The sequence below is a fragment of the Rhinoraja longicauda genome, chromosome 25 (assembly GCF_053455715.1).
Source record: "Rhinoraja longicauda isolate Sanriku21f chromosome 25, sRhiLon1.1, whole genome shotgun sequence".
Taxonomy (NCBI): domain Eukaryota; kingdom Metazoa; phylum Chordata; class Chondrichthyes; order Rajiformes; family Arhynchobatidae; genus Rhinoraja; species Rhinoraja longicauda.
In genome coordinates, this window is record NC_135977.1 from 8,273,894 (window position 1) to 8,294,884 (window position 20,991).

Consider the following 20,991-nt stretch of genomic DNA (forward strand, 5'->3'; position numbering starts at 1 on the left):
TCATAAACCCCCCTCATCTGTATCCACCTGTCACTTACCACACTTTGTCCCCCACCCCCACCTCCAGTTTTCTCTCCCCTACTACTACCGGCCTAGAGAACTGTCCTGACCTGAAACATCTCCTGCACATTCCCTCCACAAATGGAGACACAATGACCTGCAGATTTCAAAAATCGCAAAGTCCTGGAGTAACTCAGGATGTCAGGGTCTCTGGAGATCATGGGTAGATGTTTTAGGTCGGGAGCCTTCTTCAAACTGATTGTGGTGGGGTGGGAGGGGGGTAAAAGAAACTGGAGGAAAGGTGGGGGCAGGACAAAGACATAGTCATCAAGTTAAATCGTTTGTCAGTCTGAAGAAGGGTCTCGACCCAAAACATCATCCATTCCTTCTCTCCTGAGAAGCTACCTGGTCCCGCTGAGTTACTCCAGCATTTTGTGTCTGTCATCAAGTTAAAGTTTGGCACATCGAGTATACTCCGCCATTGAATCAAGGTTGATCTGTCTTTCCCTCTCAAACCCATTTTCCTGCCTTTTCCCCATAACCCCTGACACCCTTACTACTCAAGAATCTGACAATCTCCACCTTAAAAATATCCATTGACTTGGCCTCCACTGCCGTCTTTGGCAATGAATTCCAGATTCCCCACCCTCTGACCAAAGAGATTCCTCCTCGTCTCCTTTGTAAAGATACATCCTTTTATTCTGAGGCTGTGGCTCAAAATGTTTGTCTCTGAATCGTCCACTGATCTGACAGTCCTGAATGTCTCAGCCTCTGACTATTTAGTTACACAGTTGCTCAGGATGAACCCTGAGAAGGACCAATGCATCCTGGATTTCCATCTTTCCCTATTTTCATCCTGGAAAAAAAAGTTTTGACTGTCTACCCTATCTATGCCTCAAATAATGTTATAGTTTTGACTTCCAGCTGTCCACTGTGATGGTTCTACAAACCCCTCAGTACAAGAGCAATCTTGAATAGTCCTTCAATGTTGATCTGGTCGTTCACACCCAAACCATGGGAATAATGAGACCAGAAGAGTCTCGACACGAAACATCTCCTATCCATGTTCTCCAGAGATGGTGCCTGACCTGCTGAGTTATTCCAGTGCTTTGTGTCCTTATGGGAATAAATATAGTTGGGGCCCACAGCACCAATTTTGCAGGACAGAAGCTGTCCGTGGGAGGAAAGGGGAAGGAGGTTATCCTTTTCCACTCCAGTGGAGGGAGCTAATCCAAGAGATTTTGGGATTCCAGATCCCATGACCTCTCATGGTCTCTAAGTAGCTGTTCACCTGGCTACCTGGCTGTGCTTGTGTGAATGTGCAATGGATGGTTTTACATGGTTTGACTGTGATGTGGAAAAGTTGTAAAAATAACTGTGTTGGCTCTTATAGACGTTGCCAAAATGTCAATAAATGGACTGATTTTCAGATAGTGACAAAAGGTAAAACATCATTTACCTCGATACGAAATACATACAAGCAAGTCACAGCTGTTACCACCTTCCTTATAGGTTTTGGTTTAGTTCTAGCAACACAGTGTTGAAACAGGCCCTTCGGCCCACTGCATCCGCGCCGACCAACGATCACCCGTATACTAGCTCTGTTATCCCACCTTTGCATCTTACACACTAGGGGCAATTTACAGAAGCCAATGAACCTACTAACCTGCACCTGTCTTTGGAATGTGGGAGGAAACCGGAGCACCCATAGAAAACCCACGCGGTCACGGGGAGAACGTACAAACTCCGTACAGCACCCGTAGTCAGGATCAAATTCAGGTCTCAGGCAGCGACTCTACCGCTGCGCCACCATGCAGCCCCAACTATATTGTGCCTGGAAGCAACTGGGAGCAATGTTCAGAATGTAGCCCTGTGGACCGTACACAGGGATTGTTGGGTGATTATCAGTTCAATACATGTGATCTCAGTGGTTTCCCTGTTCTCAACTTCTCTTGCTGCTTCTTCCACCAACGTGATCAGCTGACTCAACTCCCATAATGTATGAATCCCCCTTACATGTTTGCTGCAGGGGAAGTGCAGATCCTAATGGGCAAGTAATCGGCACCTAGTAACTCATAACAGATAAAAGTACACAAATGAATATAAGAACTCTGATTGAAGAAAGGAACCAAGTAATCTTTCATTGTTACAGCTTTTATTTATCCATGTAGAATTTCACAAAGATTGACATTTAATTGAATTAAAGTAGAGCTACTTTCCTGGCAGCTGGGCAAGGCTAATGTCTTCTAAAGTATAAAATCAACGTAAAAATACGCAGTATAAAGAGGCTGAAGAAGGGACAAGACGCGAAACGTCACCTATCCATGTTCTTCAGAAATGCTGCCTGTCCTGCTGAGTTGCACCAGCATTTGGTGTCTTTGTTTGGTAAACCGGCATCTGCAGTTCCTTGTTACTGCCACCATCTACATTGTACTCATGAGGATTTCCAACGTATCCAGAAAAATAATTTAGTCCAATCAAGTGAATTCCGTTACGATCCTTAGAGTGCAGCCCACCGAAAAATCGGCATTAATTATCAAGGAGTTTGAAATTCAGTAGCTGTGGGCGTCCACGTTGTCATTTGAACATTGTAAGTGTGTGCATAAGGTGAGGGTTGTAAATAGAGTTTAAACTGTCCAGATAGAGAGCTGACTATTGAGCATGTTTGTTTAGGTCTGAGGGATGTGGGGAATGTGCACAGGGACTGCATGAATGAATAGATGAAACATAGAAAATAGGTGCAGGAGTAGGCCATTCGGCCCTTCTAGCCTGCACCGCCATTCAATATGATCATGGCTGATCATTCAGCTCAGTAGCCTGTACCTGCCTTCTCTCCATACCCCCTGATCCCTTTAGCAAAAAGGGCCACATCTAACTCCCTCTTAAATATAGCCAATGAACTGGCCTCAACTACCTTCTGTGGCAGAGAATTCCACAGACTCACCACTCTCTGTGTGAAGAAATGTTTTCTCATCTCGGTCCTAAAAGACTTCCCCCTTATCCTTAAGCTGTGACCTCTGGTTCTGGACTCACCCAACATCGGGAACAATCTTCCCGCATCTAGCCTCTCCAACCCCTTAAGAATTTTATATGTTTCTATAAGATCCCCCCTCAGTCTTCTAAATTCCAGCGAGTACAAGCCCAGTGATACTTGATGGCCACAAGTTGAAAGATACTTGATAGCCACAAGTACCTATCTAGGGCAGGGTACCCAGGTACAGTGAAATGCTTTGTTTTGCACACAACCTAGGCAGTACACAAGTGTCCCCACTTATCTGTCGCCAACAAATTTGCAAAGCCCAAACAACCTTATCTGCTGCCCCTCATGTGGGATGAACATGCTGAAGCACCCCAGTTCCATTTGCGGATATTGGTCACATAAGATCGCCTGGATGAACAGGCGGTGGGAAAATGTTCCAGTAGAAAGAACACAGTACAGAACATGTGCCTGTCAAAAGCAGCGCCCGGCGCTTATCTGTCGCCAGTGATTGTTAATTCCGATTCAACCCAGATAATTGCTCTCAATGATAACTTAATTAAAAGTCTTTCGCATTGCTATTGATTTTCAGACTGTGTAACTGTGACCCTCTGCGCTGGAACATTGGAGTTCATTGCCACCACGCAGTCGCAGGTTGACATGGATGGTAGAATGCTGCTTAATGCCGTAATGTTGCAGCGTACGTTTATCTTCAAGTGGCTGAGATTGAAAGGTCAAGTAGTACTGACTTGGTTGGAGGCGCTCCAGAGATTCAATTTTATTTTTTAAACTTGAAACCTTGTCGTTTGGTGAAACCTGAATTGTCAGATTACGCCCATTGGAATTGACCAATATATCCATTGTGTTTAGCGTGAGCAGCTGGATCGTTGCATCAAAGAAGATGCTGGAATCCAACAAGGTTTTGCCATCATCCAAAATGGTGCCATTGAACATCAGGCGTTGCTGGGAGACTGGAATGGTCCATTTTTGCTGAATGTTGCGTTTGACTTCAGAGACCTTGCCATAAATGTTGGCCTTTAGTCGTAACGATTTACCATCCAGGCTGGTCACAGTGATTTCAAATGTCTTCACTGGCTGTGGATCACAAGCAAACATGGCAATAAATAAAATGTAGTTCTTTGTTATTTTGCACAAGACACATAACAAGAGAGTGAGATGGTGGACACCCATTCTTTTAGGGCTCATCGGGTGCACTTGGAACACGAGATTCATTCTTTGGAGCGCTAGGAGGATGAGGGGAGATCTTGCAGACGTGCACAAAATCATGAGAGGAATAGATTGGGTAGATGCACAGAATAGGAGCCAAAGTAAACGGCACCTTTCCGCCTGGATTGATCAGGGAACAATGGTAATGGATGTGGCCTCAATTCACCATTCATTAAAAGCCCAGAGGATTCAATATAGTCATAGTCATACAGAATGGAAATAGGCCCTTCAGCCCAACTTGTCCATGCCGACCAAAATGCCCCATCTACGCTAGTCCCACCAGCCTGCGTTTGGCCCATATTCCTCTAAACCTTTCCTATCCATTCAATTCACCAAATGTCTTTTAAATGTTGTGATCGTACCTGCCTCAACTCCTCCTCTGGCAAAGTCCATAGACAGTCTACAATGGGGTGGAGGTGGGGAGAGTACGCTAGCTTACTCAGAGGGTTGTGGCTGTATGGAATGGGCTTCCGGAGGAAGTGGTGGAGGCTGGCTCGATTTTATTATTTAAGAGTAAATTGGATAGGTATATGGATAGGAGGGGATTGGAGGGTTATGGTCTGAGTGCAGGTAGATGAGACTAGGTCAGGGAGAATGGTCGGCGTGGACTGGTAGGGCCGGACAGGCCTGTTTCCATGCTGTAGTTGTTATATGTTATATATGTTATATGACTGTCCTCATGTCTGATAACAGAGGGGAAGAATCTGCTCCTGAGTGTGGTGGTGCGCGCTTTCAACCTTCTGTATCTTCTGCCTGAGGGGAACAGGGAAAAGAAGGAATGACCGGGGTGGGACAAGTCTTTCATTACGTTGACTGTGTAAGATTTGAGAAGTTTTCCCTCATTTGGAAAGCAATACCATACCAAAGAGCTGCAGTTTGGACATTTTAAACGAGAGACTGGGGCTGATAGCGGAGAAAGGCTGCGGTCAGATTAACAAAGGATGTCACAATCCGTGGGTCCTAAGATGGTCGTAGGACCTCGTGACCAGCCACAAAAAGTAAAAACCTTACAACCCAGTCTCTAGGGTTTCTGCAAAGCCACGGCCAGAACAAAGGATGGGTATTGGCCATGCAAAAACCTACGAAACCAGGTCGGAGTCCAGACACTGGGGCGCTGACATCAGCATACTCACAATGCCCCAAGCCGACCTAAACAGTTCATCTCAGTGAGGGGGCACAATGGCCCATAGAAAACTACCTGGTAGGTGATGGGAAACCAGTTAACACCCATCACCTCACAACGAAATCCCAATTAACACCGTCTGGCCATCCCCGGTATCCCCGAACATAAGCGCAGATCAGAAGAAAAACTCATACATATCTTTTTGAACAAAGAGATTCCAAGATCTGGCAGGAGATAGGACGGGTCAGAAATAGTATAACTGGCCACTACTTTTGGGTGAAAAAGTTAAGTCAACCGAAGTCAAGAAGAGAGTCAGAAGGAAGTCAACGAATGCAGGAGGAAGAAACGACAGGCAAGAAGAACGGATGCAAGAGAGAGGAACAGGCACGCAACTCGAGAAGAAATACTGCAAAACGAACAGCCAGTAACCCCAGTAATAGCCCCATGGTGAGCATGTACTCCAAATCCTACATATCCTGGACATAGTTTAGTGTAGAGGGGAGGGTGGTTTGAATAAACGTGGGTGTGTAAAAGAGTGTGTGTTGGTCAATTTTGCGATGTGCCGTACGTTCCCCATCTTACAGTCGTGTATATGTCTTATAGAACTGTGTGTTTTATGATTCATAGTTATAAGTATTCGTGTGATTCGATATGTGTTTTATAGACGTGTATTATAGAACTGTATAAGTATTCATGGACAATAGTCCCAAGTGCTGAATAAAAGCCTTTTCATTTAAACCCTGGTTTTCAAATCTGGTCTGGTTGAATTTTTCTGCACTATCAGAGCTCCTGCATCTAAGTCCAGTGTCTAGAACCGTAAGGGGTGAGTGGGTCGAACCATTCACGGGGAACCAGTGTGCGCGGCCTGGTCAAGGGATCAGAGCAAGGCACGGGGACCTTAGGCCGGGCGAAAGCTCGGCGCAGAAACCCCTTACAACTGCTTTTCCGAGGAAGGGCAAAGTGCAGGTGGAGTCAATGGTGGGAGGTCTGGTCCTTACAGTGTGGCAGTGGTGAAGTATAAAGGTATCTCGTCACCCCCTCAGCAAAACACCATCATTCCTTTAAACCATTTTACCTGGACATCCCAAGCTTGGACGTTACTGACACAAGGCATGCTTAGACATTTCCTGGCTTCATCCTCCATCACATTCCAACCATCTGATGAAGCCACGTTTCCAGTTGGATCGGCTGGGTCAAGAATTAATGCTCTGAAAAATAAATTAAATAACAACACTTAACTTTGAGCCGGCGTTTGCTGACAAAATGACAGTGAATGCCATGGTATTTGTTATTGCATATCAATTCTGCAATTACATAGGATTATCTCGTGATTCTGTGCAGAAATTTGTATTTCAATTAAGGACGGCAGGGTGGCGCAGCTGGTAGTGCTGCTGCCTCACAGCGCCAGTGACCCGGGTTCCATCCTGACCTCGGACGCTGCCTGAGGGGACTTTGCACACTCTCTCTGTGACCACGTGGGTTTCATCCGGGTGCTCTGGTTTCGACCACTTTCCTAAGTCATGCGGATTTGTCGGTTAATTGGTCTCTATAAAATATTGCCGCAAATGTGCAGGGAGTGGATGCGAAAGTGGGATAACAGAACTAGTGTGAAAAAGGGAATTGATGGTCAGTGTCGACCAGGTGGGCCTAAGGGTCTGTTTCCATGCTGTATCTCTAGACATCTATATACTAAAACTCTCCTTTGTTTCTTCCGGAACTACAGCCAAAACGGTACACGATAGCGCGACAATTGTAGGCCTACCTTACTCACCGTCATCCCTTTGGTGGTAATGGAAGAAGTTTAATTGAAATTGTTATATTTTTAAAGTTATTCACATTATAAAGTTTAAATCTATCTCCTAGGGAAGGAGAGGGAGAGATGGGGGGGGGGAGGGAGGGAGGATAAGGGGGCTTGAGGGCGATTGAGGGGAGGGGGAAGGGGGAGGAGCGGGTAAGTCGAGGAGCACCTGTAATTGGAATAGTCCACAGTGTCTTACCGCTTGCCATGGAGCTTCTTGGTTAAAAAGCCGGCCAAGGTTGGATTTGTGACATCATAGTAATCTGTCCAGTAGATGCAGACTTCCTGATAGCGGCAGATCAAGTCCAGGACCGTACGGAACCCTTGGGCAGTATCAAATCTCTCCTGATGATTACCTTGTTCCCAGGCATAGATGGTCATTAGCTCCACCGCATATTTTGCAGGGAGTCGTGCTCCACCTGTCAACTCTGATTTCCGTGGCTTGACATGCTGGAGAAAATTAGTGACAAATCTTAATAAGCAAATATTATGGAATATGGAACTGCACAGCACTGGAATGTCTGTGCTATAATGATAAGACTAATTCTTATCTGACTGCACATAATCCTATCCCTCCATTCCCTGCGTATCCATGTCTCTTAAATGCCACCATGGTTCATAAGTTCTAGAGTCAGTCTTATTCTAGGCCCTTCGACCCAATTTGTCCATACTGACCAATATGTACCATCTGCACCAGTCCCACCTGCCTGCGTTTGATTCATATCCCTCTACACCTGTCCTACGCATCTACCTATCTAAATGTTTCTTAAATGGTATAATAGTCCCTGCCTCAACTACCCCCTCTCGGGGCAGAATTAGGCCATTCGGCCCATCAGGTCTACTCTGCCATTCAATTATGGCTGATCTATTTTTCCCTCTCAACCCCATTCTCCTGCCTTCGCCCCATAACCCCTCACACACTTACTGATAAAGAATCGGTCAATTGTATTTGGCTCCACCACCAACCCCGGCAGTGTAAAAAAATATGCCGCGCAAATGTCCTTCAAACAATGCCCCTCTCACCAAAATGCAAGTACCTAAGAAGGTGGAAACTGAGACATTGAAGCAAGTGCTCGTTTTAGTTTTGGACCAACATCTACTGCAGAAGTTGAGCAGGCTGGGTCTCTATTCCTTGGAGTGCAGGAGGATGAGGGGTGATTTTATAGAGGTGTATAAAATCATGAGAGGAATAGATGCACAGAATCTCTTGCCCAGACTAGGGGAATCGAAGACCAGAGGACATAGGTTCAAGGTGAAGGGGAAAAGATTTAATAGGCATCTGTGGGGTAACATTTTCACACAAAGAGTGGTTGGGTGTATGGAAGAAGCTGCCAGAGGAGGTAGTTGACGATGGGACTATCCCAGCGTTTAAGAAACAGTTAGACAGGTACATGGATAGGACAGGTTTGGAGGGATGTGGACCAAGCACAGGCAGGTGGGACTGTAGCTGGGACATGTTGGCCGGTGTGGGCAAGTTGGGACGAAGGTCTGTTTCCACACTGTATCACTCTGTGACTCTATCCTCCTGTGGTGTCAGTGATTAACAATGATCCTGTTCTCACGTCACTCACCTCCTTGTACCAATATTTCAGCAGGCGAATCAAGTCTTTAACTTTTGGCGGTTGCCGTTTCACAAATTCTCTCTGAAGTTCAGTGAAGCAGGGGGAGAATTCTCCATCCATGATCGCATTTCCATTTACAAAATTGATTAATTCGAGATGCGCTGCACTGTAGTTGTACTGTGGTGCTGGAAGAAATTAAATGATTAACGGGAGATGGTCAAAAGACAATTCTTTAACAAAAACTGTCCAATGAACTCATCCAAGACGAAGCAGGCCATGTACAGTCATAAGATCGTAAGTAATAGGAGCAGAATTAGGCCATTTGGCCCATCAAGTCTACTCCGTCATTTAATCATGGCTGATCTATCTCTCACCCCTAACCGCATTCTCCCTATAACCCCTACAGTGTTGCATTTTAATCAGACTCAGGGTAGTATTTTGCCTTTGGAAAGTTGCCAAGCAACGTTCCAAGAGGTTATCTGTAAATTTAACCCAAGTTGCTGACTAAGTCGGTTTTACACATGGATGACACACAAAGGTTCTGATGGTAAAACCAGCTGCCCTCTAACTCCTCCATCCACGGTTTTGAAGGGTATTTGTTCACTGCCAGATACAATGATATAGATTTAGGTTTAATCAGTACTATATAAAAGTACAATCAAGTCAAACTCATGTAAAATAGATGGAGCAAAGAGGAAGATAGAGTTCAGAACATAGTTTTGTTTTGAGATACAGTACAGAAACAGGCCTTTCAGCCCACCAAGTCCACACCGAACAACAATCCCCGCACACTAACACTATCCTATTAACACTAAGGACAATTTACAATTTTACCAAGCCAAATGGCCTACAAAACCTGTACGTCTTTGGAATATGAGAGGAAATCGGAGCTCCCGTGGAAAACCCACGCGGGAGAAGGTACAAACTCCATACAGACAGCACCCGTGGTCAGGATCGAACCTGGGTCTCTGGCGTTGTAAGGCAGCAACTCTAGTGCTACGCCCACTCTCAGTGTTCCAGTTCTCCACATTGTGGCCCATTAGTTCTCCAAAGTCCATAACGGGGTAGAGGTGAATCGGACACCACCCCAGCTTATGGAAGAACCGTTTAGAAGCCTGATAACAGAGAGGGATGAAGCCGTTGTGGAGTCTGGTGCTGCACGCTTTCAAGCTTCGGCACCTATTTGTCTGACAGGAGCAGGGAGTTGGAATGACCAGAGTGGTTCCAGTCTTTGATGATGTCAGCTGTTCTTCTGAGACAGCATGAGATGTAGATGAAGTCAATGGTGGTGTCTCTGGCCTACGTGGTGGAATACGCTACATTTACAACTCCCTGCAATTTATTGCGGTCTTGGGCAGAGCTGTTCCCAAACCAAGCTGTGATGCAACCAATCAGTAGGCTTTTTATGGTGAATGATAGGATAATCTAATTCATGTTAACATGAATCAGTTCACGTTGATGCATCAAATTATGAGAACTATGAGAACTATCAAATTATGAGAAATGTGAGCAAAGCAGAGGAAGGGGGTGGCAGATTTCGGAACTGAGGTTCAGTGTGGATTCAGCATCAGCTCAGTGTCTCAGTGGAGAGGGATGGCATATCGGAGATAATTGACTTCTGCTTGCAGCCTGAGATTTCCTCCGGAAGATGAACCTTCTGCAGTCATTAGATGCAAGGAGAATACCTCCTAATTGTCACCTAGTTTAGTTTAAAGATATTGCATGGAACAAGGACCTTCGGCCCACCGAATCTATGCCGTTCACATAGTTCTATGTTATCCCACTTTCTCAGTCACTCCCTACAAACTAGGAGCAACTTACAGAGGCCAATTAACCTATAAACATGCACATTTTTGAGATGCGAGAGGAAAGCAGAACACCCGGGAAAACCGCACGCGGTCCAGGGAGAACGTGCAAACTCCATACCGATAGCACCCAAGGTCAGGATTGCACCCGGGTCTCTGGCACTATGAGGCAGCAGCTCTACCAGCTGTGCAAATCATTCTGCCTCGATAGAAAAAATCTATCATTTTGTAAAGTCTTCCAATCAAAAGTTAATTTCAGATGCCACGGAAATGAACACCAGCAACAGCTTAACTAACAATGGGTCATTGGTTGGACCAAATCAAGCCAGCTTCACTATTCCCATCTTTCAAGATGAACAATGAAGGCTGACAGAAGATTCCAATTTACATTTAAGATGCAAGAGCTGCCAGAGGGGATCATTGAGGCAGGCACTATCACATTAGTTGAAAGATATTTGGACAAGTACATGGATAGCAAACATTTAGAGGGATATGGGCCAAATGCAGGTTGGCGGGACAAGGGCCATCTTGGTCAGTGTGAGCCAGGTGGGCTGAAGGGCCTGTTTACATGCTGCATGACTCTGTGTAATAATACTTTTAATTCTATGTCACATGAGATTGCTATAACTTCTTACTTAATGCGTCATAGGTTGGCAGAACATCAAATTCCACCCTCGCTGAACTCTTTGTCGATTGCAATATGAAGCTCATAGATTTGGGTGGGATCTCGTTTTGACTCATGATTTTGATATCATGAATGTCATATGCAAGACTTCTGGAGCACTTTTCCAGCATTTTCTGAATTTCATCCAGAACTTCATGCCTGTTGTCTCTCTGGTCCTGGAAACTTTTGAAGCAACTGAGGAAAATGACAAGATCTGCGTCCGAACTATTTCTTAAAGCTGTTCCTTTCCCTGACGATCCACCCTGACAACAAAAAGAAAAAATAAATCATATTTTTTTAAATATTTGCAAACTTACTGGGAACATGATACAAAAATGCAATTCCTTTCAATCTTCATCATAATTCAGAATTGTTTTATCGTTGTGTAGGAAGGAACTGCAGATGCTGGTTTACACCAAAGATTTTTTTTAAAGTTTTTTTTAGATTTAGAGATACAGCGCGGAAACAGGCCCTTCGGCCCACCGAGTCCATGTCGACCATCGTTCATACTAGTTCTATGTTATCCCACTTGCTCCTCCACTTCAAACACACTAGGGGCAATTTAAAGAGGCTGATTAACCTACAAAACCCGCACAGCTTTGGGATGTGGGATGAAACCGGAGCAATTGGAGGAAACCCGGGTGGTTGCAGGGAGAACGTGCAAACTCCGCACAGACAGCACCCAAGGTCAAGATCGAACATGGGTCTCTGGCGCTATGTCTTGTCTTATTGATTCTTTTTTTTTTATATCAAAAAATAATTTATTCAAATAATAAATATCATTCACAAAACATATTTTTTAAACAAGCCCATCCGACATTTCCGGAGGTTACATTTGATAGACATTCACTTAGACATTTACTTACATTTAGACATTTACCCAGTATCCCTTATTTGGAGGGGCGTCTCTCTCCACCACACCCTGCCCCCCCATGTCCAGCAGCGGAAGGACCCTAGACTGTGGTCCTCCCCCACAGGGCCTTGGCGTTGGCTGCACCAAGCTTCAGTGCGTCCCTCAGCACGTACTCCTGCAGTCTGCAGTGGGCCAGTCGGCAACATTCCTTGACGGACAGCTCGCTCCGCTGGGAGGTCAACAAGGATCGGGCAGACCAAAGAGCGTCTTTCACCGAGTTGATGACCTTCCAGCAGCACTCGATGTCCGTCTCGGAATGCGTCCCTGGGACGGAGCTGCTCGGAATGAATCGTGACAGGGGCCCCTGCAGACCTCTCCAGACTCTCTTGGCAAATCCACACTCTGTGAAGAGGTGGGCCACCGTCTCCTCTCCGTAGCAGCCGTCCCGGAGGCAGCGTGCGCTGGTAGTGAGGTTCCGGCGGTGCAGGAAGGATCTGACTGGGAGGGCTCCCCTCACCGCCAGCCAAGCCAGGTCTTGGTGCTTGTTGGTGAGTTCTAGCGATGAGGCATTTTGCCAGACAAGCTGGGCTGTCTGTTCTGGGAACCACGCCACAGGATCCATGGAGTCATTCCCCCGCAGTGCCTGCAGGACGTTCCGTGCTGACCACTGCCCGATGGACTTGTGGTCCAAGGTGTTGGTCCGGAAGAACCTGTCCATAAACGACAGATGGTTCGGCAATGTCCAGCTGACTGGCACATTGCGTGGCATCTGCGCCAGGCCCATCCTTCGCAACACCGGGGACAGGTAGAACCTCAGCAGGTAGTGGCATTTGGTGCCCACGTGCCTTGGCTCTATGCTCCGCCTGATGCAACCACACACGAAGGTGGCCATCAGAATGAGGGCGACGTTGGGCACGCTTTTACCCCCGTTTTCTGCCGACTTGTGCATTGTGGCTCGTTGCACCCAGTCCATCGCCGACCCCCAGATGAAGCGGAAGACGGCCCGGGTGATCCCCTTGGCGTGGGACGGAGGGACGGGCCACACTTGCGCCAAGTACAGCAGCCCCGAGAGCACCTCACACCTGATGACCAGGTTTTTCCCCGTGATGGAGAGGGAGCGCTGCTTCCACAGCTCCAGCTTCTTCCCCACCTTGGCTATCCGCTCCAGCCAATTCTTGTTACACGCCTCAGCCTTCCCGAACCAGATCCCCAGCACCTTCAGGAAGTCAGGCTTGATGGTGAAGGGGATGGAAGGGGCGGCCAGGCGGTGGAGGCAGTAGATTTAGGAACGTCCGCCAGTCTTTTGTAATGTTGCCTGGGGCGAGGCGATACTTGTGTACTGTCTGGCTGTGGTCTGCTGCACGCTTTCACTGGGTTGTATGCAAATCAAGCATTTCACTGCACCGTCTGACAATTAAATATTATTAAATCGTGACCTTAAGCAGTGTGGCCCTGGCAGGCCCAGTGTTGGCGAGAGAGGGTGTGATCTCAAGAATACCATGGGGTGAACTTTGGAACAGTTGTGGAGGGAGGAAGGGGGCAAGGGTGGAGGGAAGGGCGTGTTAGTAACAGTCACTTCAAATTGGAGAATGCAACGTTCATACCGCTGGGTTGATCCACACGGTGGGTAGGATGTTTAAACGGACAGGCTCCAGGCTGAAACTTGACTCAGGTTAGACACAAAATGCTGGAGTCATTCAGCGAGTCAAACGGCACTTCTGCGGAAAAGGAATAGGTGACGTTTCGGGTTGAGACCCTTCTTTAGACACTGACTGACCCACTGAGTTACCCCAGCACTCTGTGTCTGTTTGTGGGAGGTACACATGGATTGTTTTCTCTGCACTGTTGGAGATTGAGGGGGAGAACTGATCTAATAATTGTAATATACAATTACGAGAGGTGTAGATAGGGCAGTTACAGTCAGAACCTTATCTCCAGTCTCAAGATGGGTCCCGACCTGAAACATCGCCAATCCATGTCCTCCAGAGATGCTGCCTGACCCGATGAGTTATTCCAGCACTTTGTTTTTGTTTGTTTGTAAAGGTCGGAGCTGGTTTAGCTATTTAAACAGTTATGTCAGAGGACGGGAAGATTCCAATTGTATCTACTTTGCTAATTTTCTAAACTATTTTATCTAACTTCATCAATTCTCCCGACATTGAAGGGTGTCAGAGGTTACAGGGAGAAGTCGGGACAATGGGATTGTGAGGGAAAGATAGATCAGCCATGATTGAATGGCGGAGTGGACTCGATGGGCCGAATGGCCTAATTCTGCTCCTGAAACTTGTGACTCTTTCGCTAGGAAACGGATCAGAGTTACTCCAGCACTTTGTGTCTTTTTGTTTTGTAAACCAGCATCTGCAGTTCCTCGTGCCCACAAAATACCACCAGAGCAGCCTCTACCAAATCCTCCACATTTTTGCAAGGATTTACCAACCGGCGTCAATAAAACACCCCTATTCACAAATTTATAATCATTTGAAAATAATCAATTAATTGTTGGTCAGCAGCGGTTAAAATCTAAGCGACTCACCTTCACGGCTCTGAGCACATTAATGTTGGGTTGATTCATGAAACATTGGTTCTTTAAAAACTGGCAGATTCTGTGCACGGCTTCCTTCATGCCGACAGTAAACCCGCTCGGCTCCAAGTTTCTTTTAGTGAAGTCGTCCAGGTTCCTCGCATCTGTGCGGTACAGGGTTTCGCCGTTGTCCATGGTTGTTTCTCGCAGGCAGCAGCTTCTGGCTTCAACTCGGGCGCCGTGGATTCTGAAGTCGCTGATGCTCCAAAAATGAACTCTCGATAAGATGTCAAGTATCTCTCCGGCACCGACCTCCTTATATTGCAGTCGCTGGCCCCTCCTTCAAAAGACTCCAAAAATATACGCGTAAAGATAAACATATCTCAGTGCATCACAGTGTTAGACGCGCCCCTGATCTGGGCGTTCAGCTTCAGCTAGTGGTCCACCACTGCAAACTGCAGCACGTCATCTTCCCGTGTTTGTGGAAAACCACAGACTTTCGGTTTCATTTACTCGTTGCTGTGAATTTCGGTTTCTCTTCCCCCCCCCCCCCCTCCTTCCCCTTTCCACAATCAGACTGAACCTTAAACAAACAAAAAACACCACATAGTACTGGAATAAAGCTCAGGCTAAGTGAGGTGACAAGTGTAGCGGTATTTACAATACCTTAAATCAAAACAGAACCCACCACCATAATACAAGACAAACAAATATACTAAATAAACTACTATACAACTATGTTACACTCCTTGTCAAGGATGCATTCAACCCCCCGCGGTGCCCAGCGGTCCCGGATCTCCTCCAGGGTGCCCGTGGACAGCGCGCAGACTCTCTCCAACACCACCCGGGCGCGGATGCAACCCCAGAAAAGGGGTAGGCAGTCGGCTCGGGCAGAGCCCTCTTCCGCCTGGCGCCGTGAGTCGCGGATGGCCAGCTTGGCCAGGCCCAGGAGCAACCCAACCAGGACATCCTCGGCCCTCCCCTACGCACAGGGTGTCCAAAGATGAGGATTGTGGGTGAAAAGTGCAGCCAAAGGGCAAAAGGCAAAGGGACATGGTGGCTGGTGTGGGGGAGTTGGGCCTGTTTCCACGCTGTATCACTCTATGACTCCAAGGTAGAATCTGGAGATCATGAATAGCTGGCGTTTCGGGCGGGGATCTTTGTTCAGACGGGGTCTCCAGCTTCCCCTTCCCCGCAGCCAATAATGGACCATCGTAGCTTTTTGCATATCTTTCATTCATTTGTTCTACGTGCCTTCTGTATCTCTCGTTTCCCCCTCCCCTGACTCTTGGTCTGCAGAAGGGTCTTGACCGAAAACGTCACGTATTCCTTTTCTCCAGAGATGCTGTCTGACCCGCTGGGTTACTCCAACATTTTGTGTCTATCTCCAGGTATCTGAACAGAGTGCTGGGGGAACTCAGCGGGTCAGGCATCATCTGCTGCGGGAATAGGACAGGCGATCACCTGACCCTAAACATTGTCCTTCCATTCCCTCCACAGATGCTGCCTGACAGGTGCTTAGTTCCCCCAGGACTTTGTATTTTGCTCAAGATTCCAGCATCTGCAGTTCCTTGTGTCTCTTGATTCTAGTAACTCATGACCCACTGATGCTGATCAATTCTATCTGTAATTATAGCGTTTCCCTTTCATTTACACCCCTTCCGGGATCTTCAGTGACGTGCAGATATAAGAAACTGCCGATGCTGGAGCAAAAAAGTGCCGGAGTAACTCAGTGGCTCAATCGTCCCTAGTGTCTAGGATAGAATTAGTGTTTGGGTGAGTGCTGGTCAGCATGGAGTCAGTGGGCCGAAGGGCCTGCTTCCACGCTATATCTCTAAACTAAAACCATACTAAACTAAATTAAACTAAACTAAACTAAATAAAAAGACATACGTGGCTTCCCACAGACGTCTAAACTTGAAACCCACTGCTTACCTGCTCCATCTTACCACTCTGATTTGGTGTCCACTTTGTACCATTCTCATCACTAGAGTATCATAAATACAAACAGCATGGAAACAGGCCCTCCCACCCTACTCGTCTATGCCAACAAAATGCCCCATTTAAGATAGTCCCATTTGCCCGCATTTTGGTCCATATCCAACCTTTCTTATTCATCTTTAGTTTATTTTTAGTTGAGAGATATAGCACAGAAACCGGCCCATCGGCCCACTGAGTCCGCGCCGACCAGCGATCCCCGCACACTCACACTACCCTACACACACCAGGGACAATTTACAATTATGCCAAGCCAATCAACCTACAAACCTGTACGTCTTTCGAGTGTGGGAGGAAACCGGAGATCCTGGAGAAAACCCACGCAGGTCTCTCGAAGAACGTACAAACTCCGTACAGACAACTCCCATAGTCAGGATCAAACCCGGGTCTCTGGCGCTGTAAGGCAGCAACTCTCCCGCTACTTCACTGTGCTGGTACGGGAACAAGAAAGGGCAGCTGAAGACCCTGCTCATTCTGCAAGTGTCAAGTCAAGTCAAGTCATTTTTATTTGTATAGCACATTTAAAAACAACCCACGTTGACCAAAGTGCTGTACATCTGATTAGGTTCCAATGGAAGAAAAAAAAAAAGAAGAAAAAAAAAGAAAAAAAAGGGAAGAAAAGAAGAAAACAAAAGGAAAAAAAAAAGAAAAAAAAAGAAACATACAGTAGCACCCAAACAGTTCACAGCGCCTCCTCAATGAGCCTCAAACGCCAGGGAGTAGATATAGGTTTTCAGCCTGGACTTAAAGGAGTCGATGGAGGGGGCAGTTCTTGGTGCGATGCTAGCATCAGGGATTCACCGCTGCACAATAATACAGCTCTACTGTTGTGAGTGCAGTGTCCTGAGAGATCACATTGCAGACATGGAAGCCTTTTAGACTTTAGACTTTAGAGATACATGGAGAACATGGATAGGTACCAATTTTTGTCTTTTAATGAAACAATGTCAAACCCGATTTAGAAATAATCGCAACAATTCATTCAGAAACTAACAGAGTTAAACACAGTGCAGTGACATGACTAATATTCCTGTTCGTTTTTCATTTAATGCAGTTCATTGTTTATGGCATTCCTTTAAATGTTTTGCTTTAGACTGAAGCGATGCAGTGTGGAAGCAGGCCCTTCGGCCCACTGAGTCCGAGCTGACCACTGGTCACCTTGTTGACCACTATCCAACACACTGGGGACAATTTACAGAAGCCAATTAACCAAGAAAACCTGCACGTCTTTGGAGTATGGGAAGAAAACTGAGCACCCGGAGAAAACCCATGTGGTCACAGCGAGAATGTACAAATACCATGCAGACAGCACCCGTAGTCAGAAATCGAACCTGGGTCTTTGGCAGCAACTGTACCGCTGCGCCACCGTGCACCCTGCCCCCGAGAATGTCTCTGCCTGGTTTCGAACTAGGAACTTTTTTGCGTGTTAGGCAAATGTGGTAACCTCTACACTACAGAAACTTCTAACTATTGATTCTATCATTACAACCTCACCATCTGCTGCTGGGGGATTAGGAAGGTCATCTTCTAACATTTGGAGATAGTGAGGTTGAAGGGGTGCATTTGGGACACTAGGGGACTGATCAATGGTCTTAGGCAAAGCTAGCCAGCTCTGATCAAGTGCTGGTCATTGTTTGTAAGCTACAAAACCTGTACTTTGCTCCGCACTAGGCATGCCAAAGAGGTGGGAGGCTTGGGGCCGTATTACTGGGGGAGTATTAACTGGCTTGGCAGGGGAATGGGAACCTGCAGGTAGAATCAGAAAGGAGAAAAGCCAAGCTGGGGATAGTTTTGTTTAGTTTAGATTGGAGATACAGCACGGAAGCAGGCCCTAAGGCCCACTGATTCCGCACTGACCAGTAGGGTTGCCAACTTTCTCACTCCCAAGTAAGGGATGTTGACCCTATTACTTCAATAGGGTATCGTCTGACGTGTCGAACAAAAGACTCTAAACCAAGGTTTGGTACAATTTAATCTTTGTTAACACTCGAGTAACTTAAACATGCATGCAAACAATTGACTTCAAATGACTTCTCATATACTTTATTATTTCAGCTTATTATTCACAAAATGCTGGAGAAACTCAGCAGGTCAGGCAGTATCTCAGGAGAGAAGGAATGGGTGACCTTTCGGGTCGAGACCCTTCTTCAGTTTGAAGAAGGTTCTCGACCCGAAACGTCACCCATTCCTTCTCTCCTGAGATTCTGCCTGACCTGCTGAGTTACTCCAGCATTTTGTGAATAAATACCTTCGATTTGTACCAGCATCTGCAGTTATTTTCTTACACTAGGCAGTTCCTTCCTAAACATCTTGGACTATCTGTCCTGTACCTAGCACGTACATAGAGTCATAGGGTCTTACAGCATGGATACAGGCTCTTTGGCCCAACTTGCCCACACTGACCAAAATTCCACAGAAAACAATCCATGCTTATTCAACCTCTTCTTCTAGCTAATACTCCGCTAATCCAGGCAGCATTTCAGTCCTGGGCCTTTCTGTCCTGGGCCTCCTCCACTGTCAGAGTGAGGCCCAATGTAAATTGGAGGAACAGCACTGGAGGAGGGCAGCACAGTGGTGCAGTGGTAGAGTTGCTGCCTTACAGCGCTTGCAGCACCAGAGACCCGCGTTTGATCCCGACTACGGGTGCTGTCTGTACGGAGTTTGTACGTTTTTCCCATGACTGCGTGGGTTTTCTCCAAGATCTTCGGTTTCCTCCAACACTCCAAAGACGTAAAGGTATGTAGGTAAATTGGCTTGGTAAATGTAAAATAAAATTGTCCCTAGTGTGTGTAGGGTAGTGTTAATATGTGGGGATCGCTGGTCGGCGCGGATCCGGTGGGCCGAAGGCCCTGTTTCCGTGCTGAATCTCTAAACTAAACTAAACTAAAGCACCTCATATTTCGCTTGGGCATCTTCCAACCCAGCGGTATGAATATTGATTTCTCTAACTTCAAGTAACCCTTGCTATCCCTCTCTCTCCGTCCCTCTCCCATCGTGGTTCTCCGACTAGTTCCACTGTCCTGCTGATTAAATATTACTGATTGTACGTCACATTGCCCCCTTCCCCTCAGCTAACAATGAACCATTCAACATTTCCTTACTTGCCTCTGCTTTGATCTGTCGTTTTCACACCTACCCTTCCATATCTCTAGACTCCCTCTCCCCTGACACTCAATCTGAAGATGGGTCCCGACCCAAAACGTCACCCATTTCTTCTCTGCAGAGATGTTGCCCGTCCTGCTGAGTTACTCCGGCTGGGGGTGAGGGGCAAGGAGTTTGGGCAGCTGTGGGAAAGTATTCAAAACACAAGGATGCTGGTGGGACTCAGCGGGTTGGGCAGCACCAGCGGAGAGAACGGACAGACGACATTTCGGGGCTGGGCCCTTTTTCAGACTGATTGTTGTAGGGTGGAAAAAAAGTTGGAACATAATATAAAAAGGATAGCAAGAGTTTCTTCAGTTATATAAAGAGCAAGAAAGAGGCAAGAGTGGACGTTTGGACCGCTGGAGAATGATGCAGGAGAAGTGATAATGGGGAATAAAGAAATGGCAGAGGAGTTGAATAACTTTTTTGCATCAGTCTTCGCAGTGGAAGACACCAGCAAGGTGCCTGAAATTCAAGAGAGTCAGGGGGTGGGAAGGTAGTGGAGTGGCTACTACTAGGTAGAAGGTGCTTGGGAAGCTGAAAGGGCTGAAGGTGGATAAGTCACCTGGACCAGATGGAATGCATCCTAGGGTTCTGAAAGAGGTGGCTGGAGAGATTGTGGAGGCATTGACAGCGACATTTCAAGAATCACTAGTCAGGAGTGGTCCCAAATGGTTGGGAAATTGCCAGTATTACCCCACTGCACAAGAAGGGAAGCAAGCCAGAATAGTGGGAACCATAGGCTGGTTCGTCTGACTTCAGTGGTGGGTAAGATTCTAGAGTCCATTATAAAGGATGCAGATACGGAGTACTTAGAAGTTCACAATAAAATAGGCCAAAGTCAGCATAGCTTTGTGAAGGGGAGGTCTTGCTTGACAAATTTGCTGGAATTCTTTGAAGGAGTAAATAGCAGGACAGACAAAGGAGAGTCAGTAGATGTTGTTTACTTAAGATTTTCAGAAAGCCTTTGATAAGTTGCCACAGATTAAGCTGCAAAAAGGAAAATGAGAGCCCACGGTATCAAAGGGCAGATACTAGCATGGACAGCATGTTGGCTGGATGGCAGAAGACAATGAGTGGCAATAAAGGGGGCTTTTTCTGGTTTCTGCCAGTGACTAGCGGAGTTCCGCAGGGGTCGGTGCTGGGGCCGCTACCCTTCACGTTGTATTTTAATGATTTGGACGAGGGGATTGAAGTCTTCAATAGGAGATAGGTGAAGTCTTCAATAGGAGATAGGTGACGTTAAGGGTCGTTAATTATCAGTATTTGTGGCTAAGTTTGCAGATGATACGAAAATAGGTGGAGGGGCAGGACAAAGC

At 46.6% G+C, this 20,991-nt stretch overlaps 1 protein-coding gene across 1 annotated transcript in view; it reads right to left on the bottom strand.

Moving 5' to 3' along the window:
- LOC144606057 (2'-5'-oligoadenylate synthase-like protein 2) overlaps nucleotides 1-14,900 on the bottom strand; it is a 36,117-nt gene extending 21,217 nt beyond the window's left edge. The window contains exons 1-7 of the mRNA XM_078421845.1: nucleotides 14,543-14,900; nucleotides 11,128-11,419; nucleotides 8,697-8,872; nucleotides 7,325-7,575; nucleotides 6,403-6,535; nucleotides 3,572-4,072; nucleotides 1,800-1,870 (exon numbers count right to left, since the gene is read on the bottom strand). Coding sequence (XP_078277971.1) covers nucleotides 1,800-1,870; nucleotides 3,572-4,072; nucleotides 6,403-6,535; nucleotides 7,325-7,575; nucleotides 8,697-8,872; nucleotides 11,128-11,419; nucleotides 14,543-14,725 — 1,607 coding nt within the window. The 5' untranslated portion in view covers nucleotides 14,726-14,900. The remainder of the gene's footprint in view (nucleotides 1-1,799; nucleotides 1,871-3,571; nucleotides 4,073-6,402; nucleotides 6,536-7,324; nucleotides 7,576-8,696; nucleotides 8,873-11,127; nucleotides 11,420-14,542) is intronic.
- Between the last annotated feature and the right edge of the window lie 6,091 nt (nucleotides 14,901-20,991).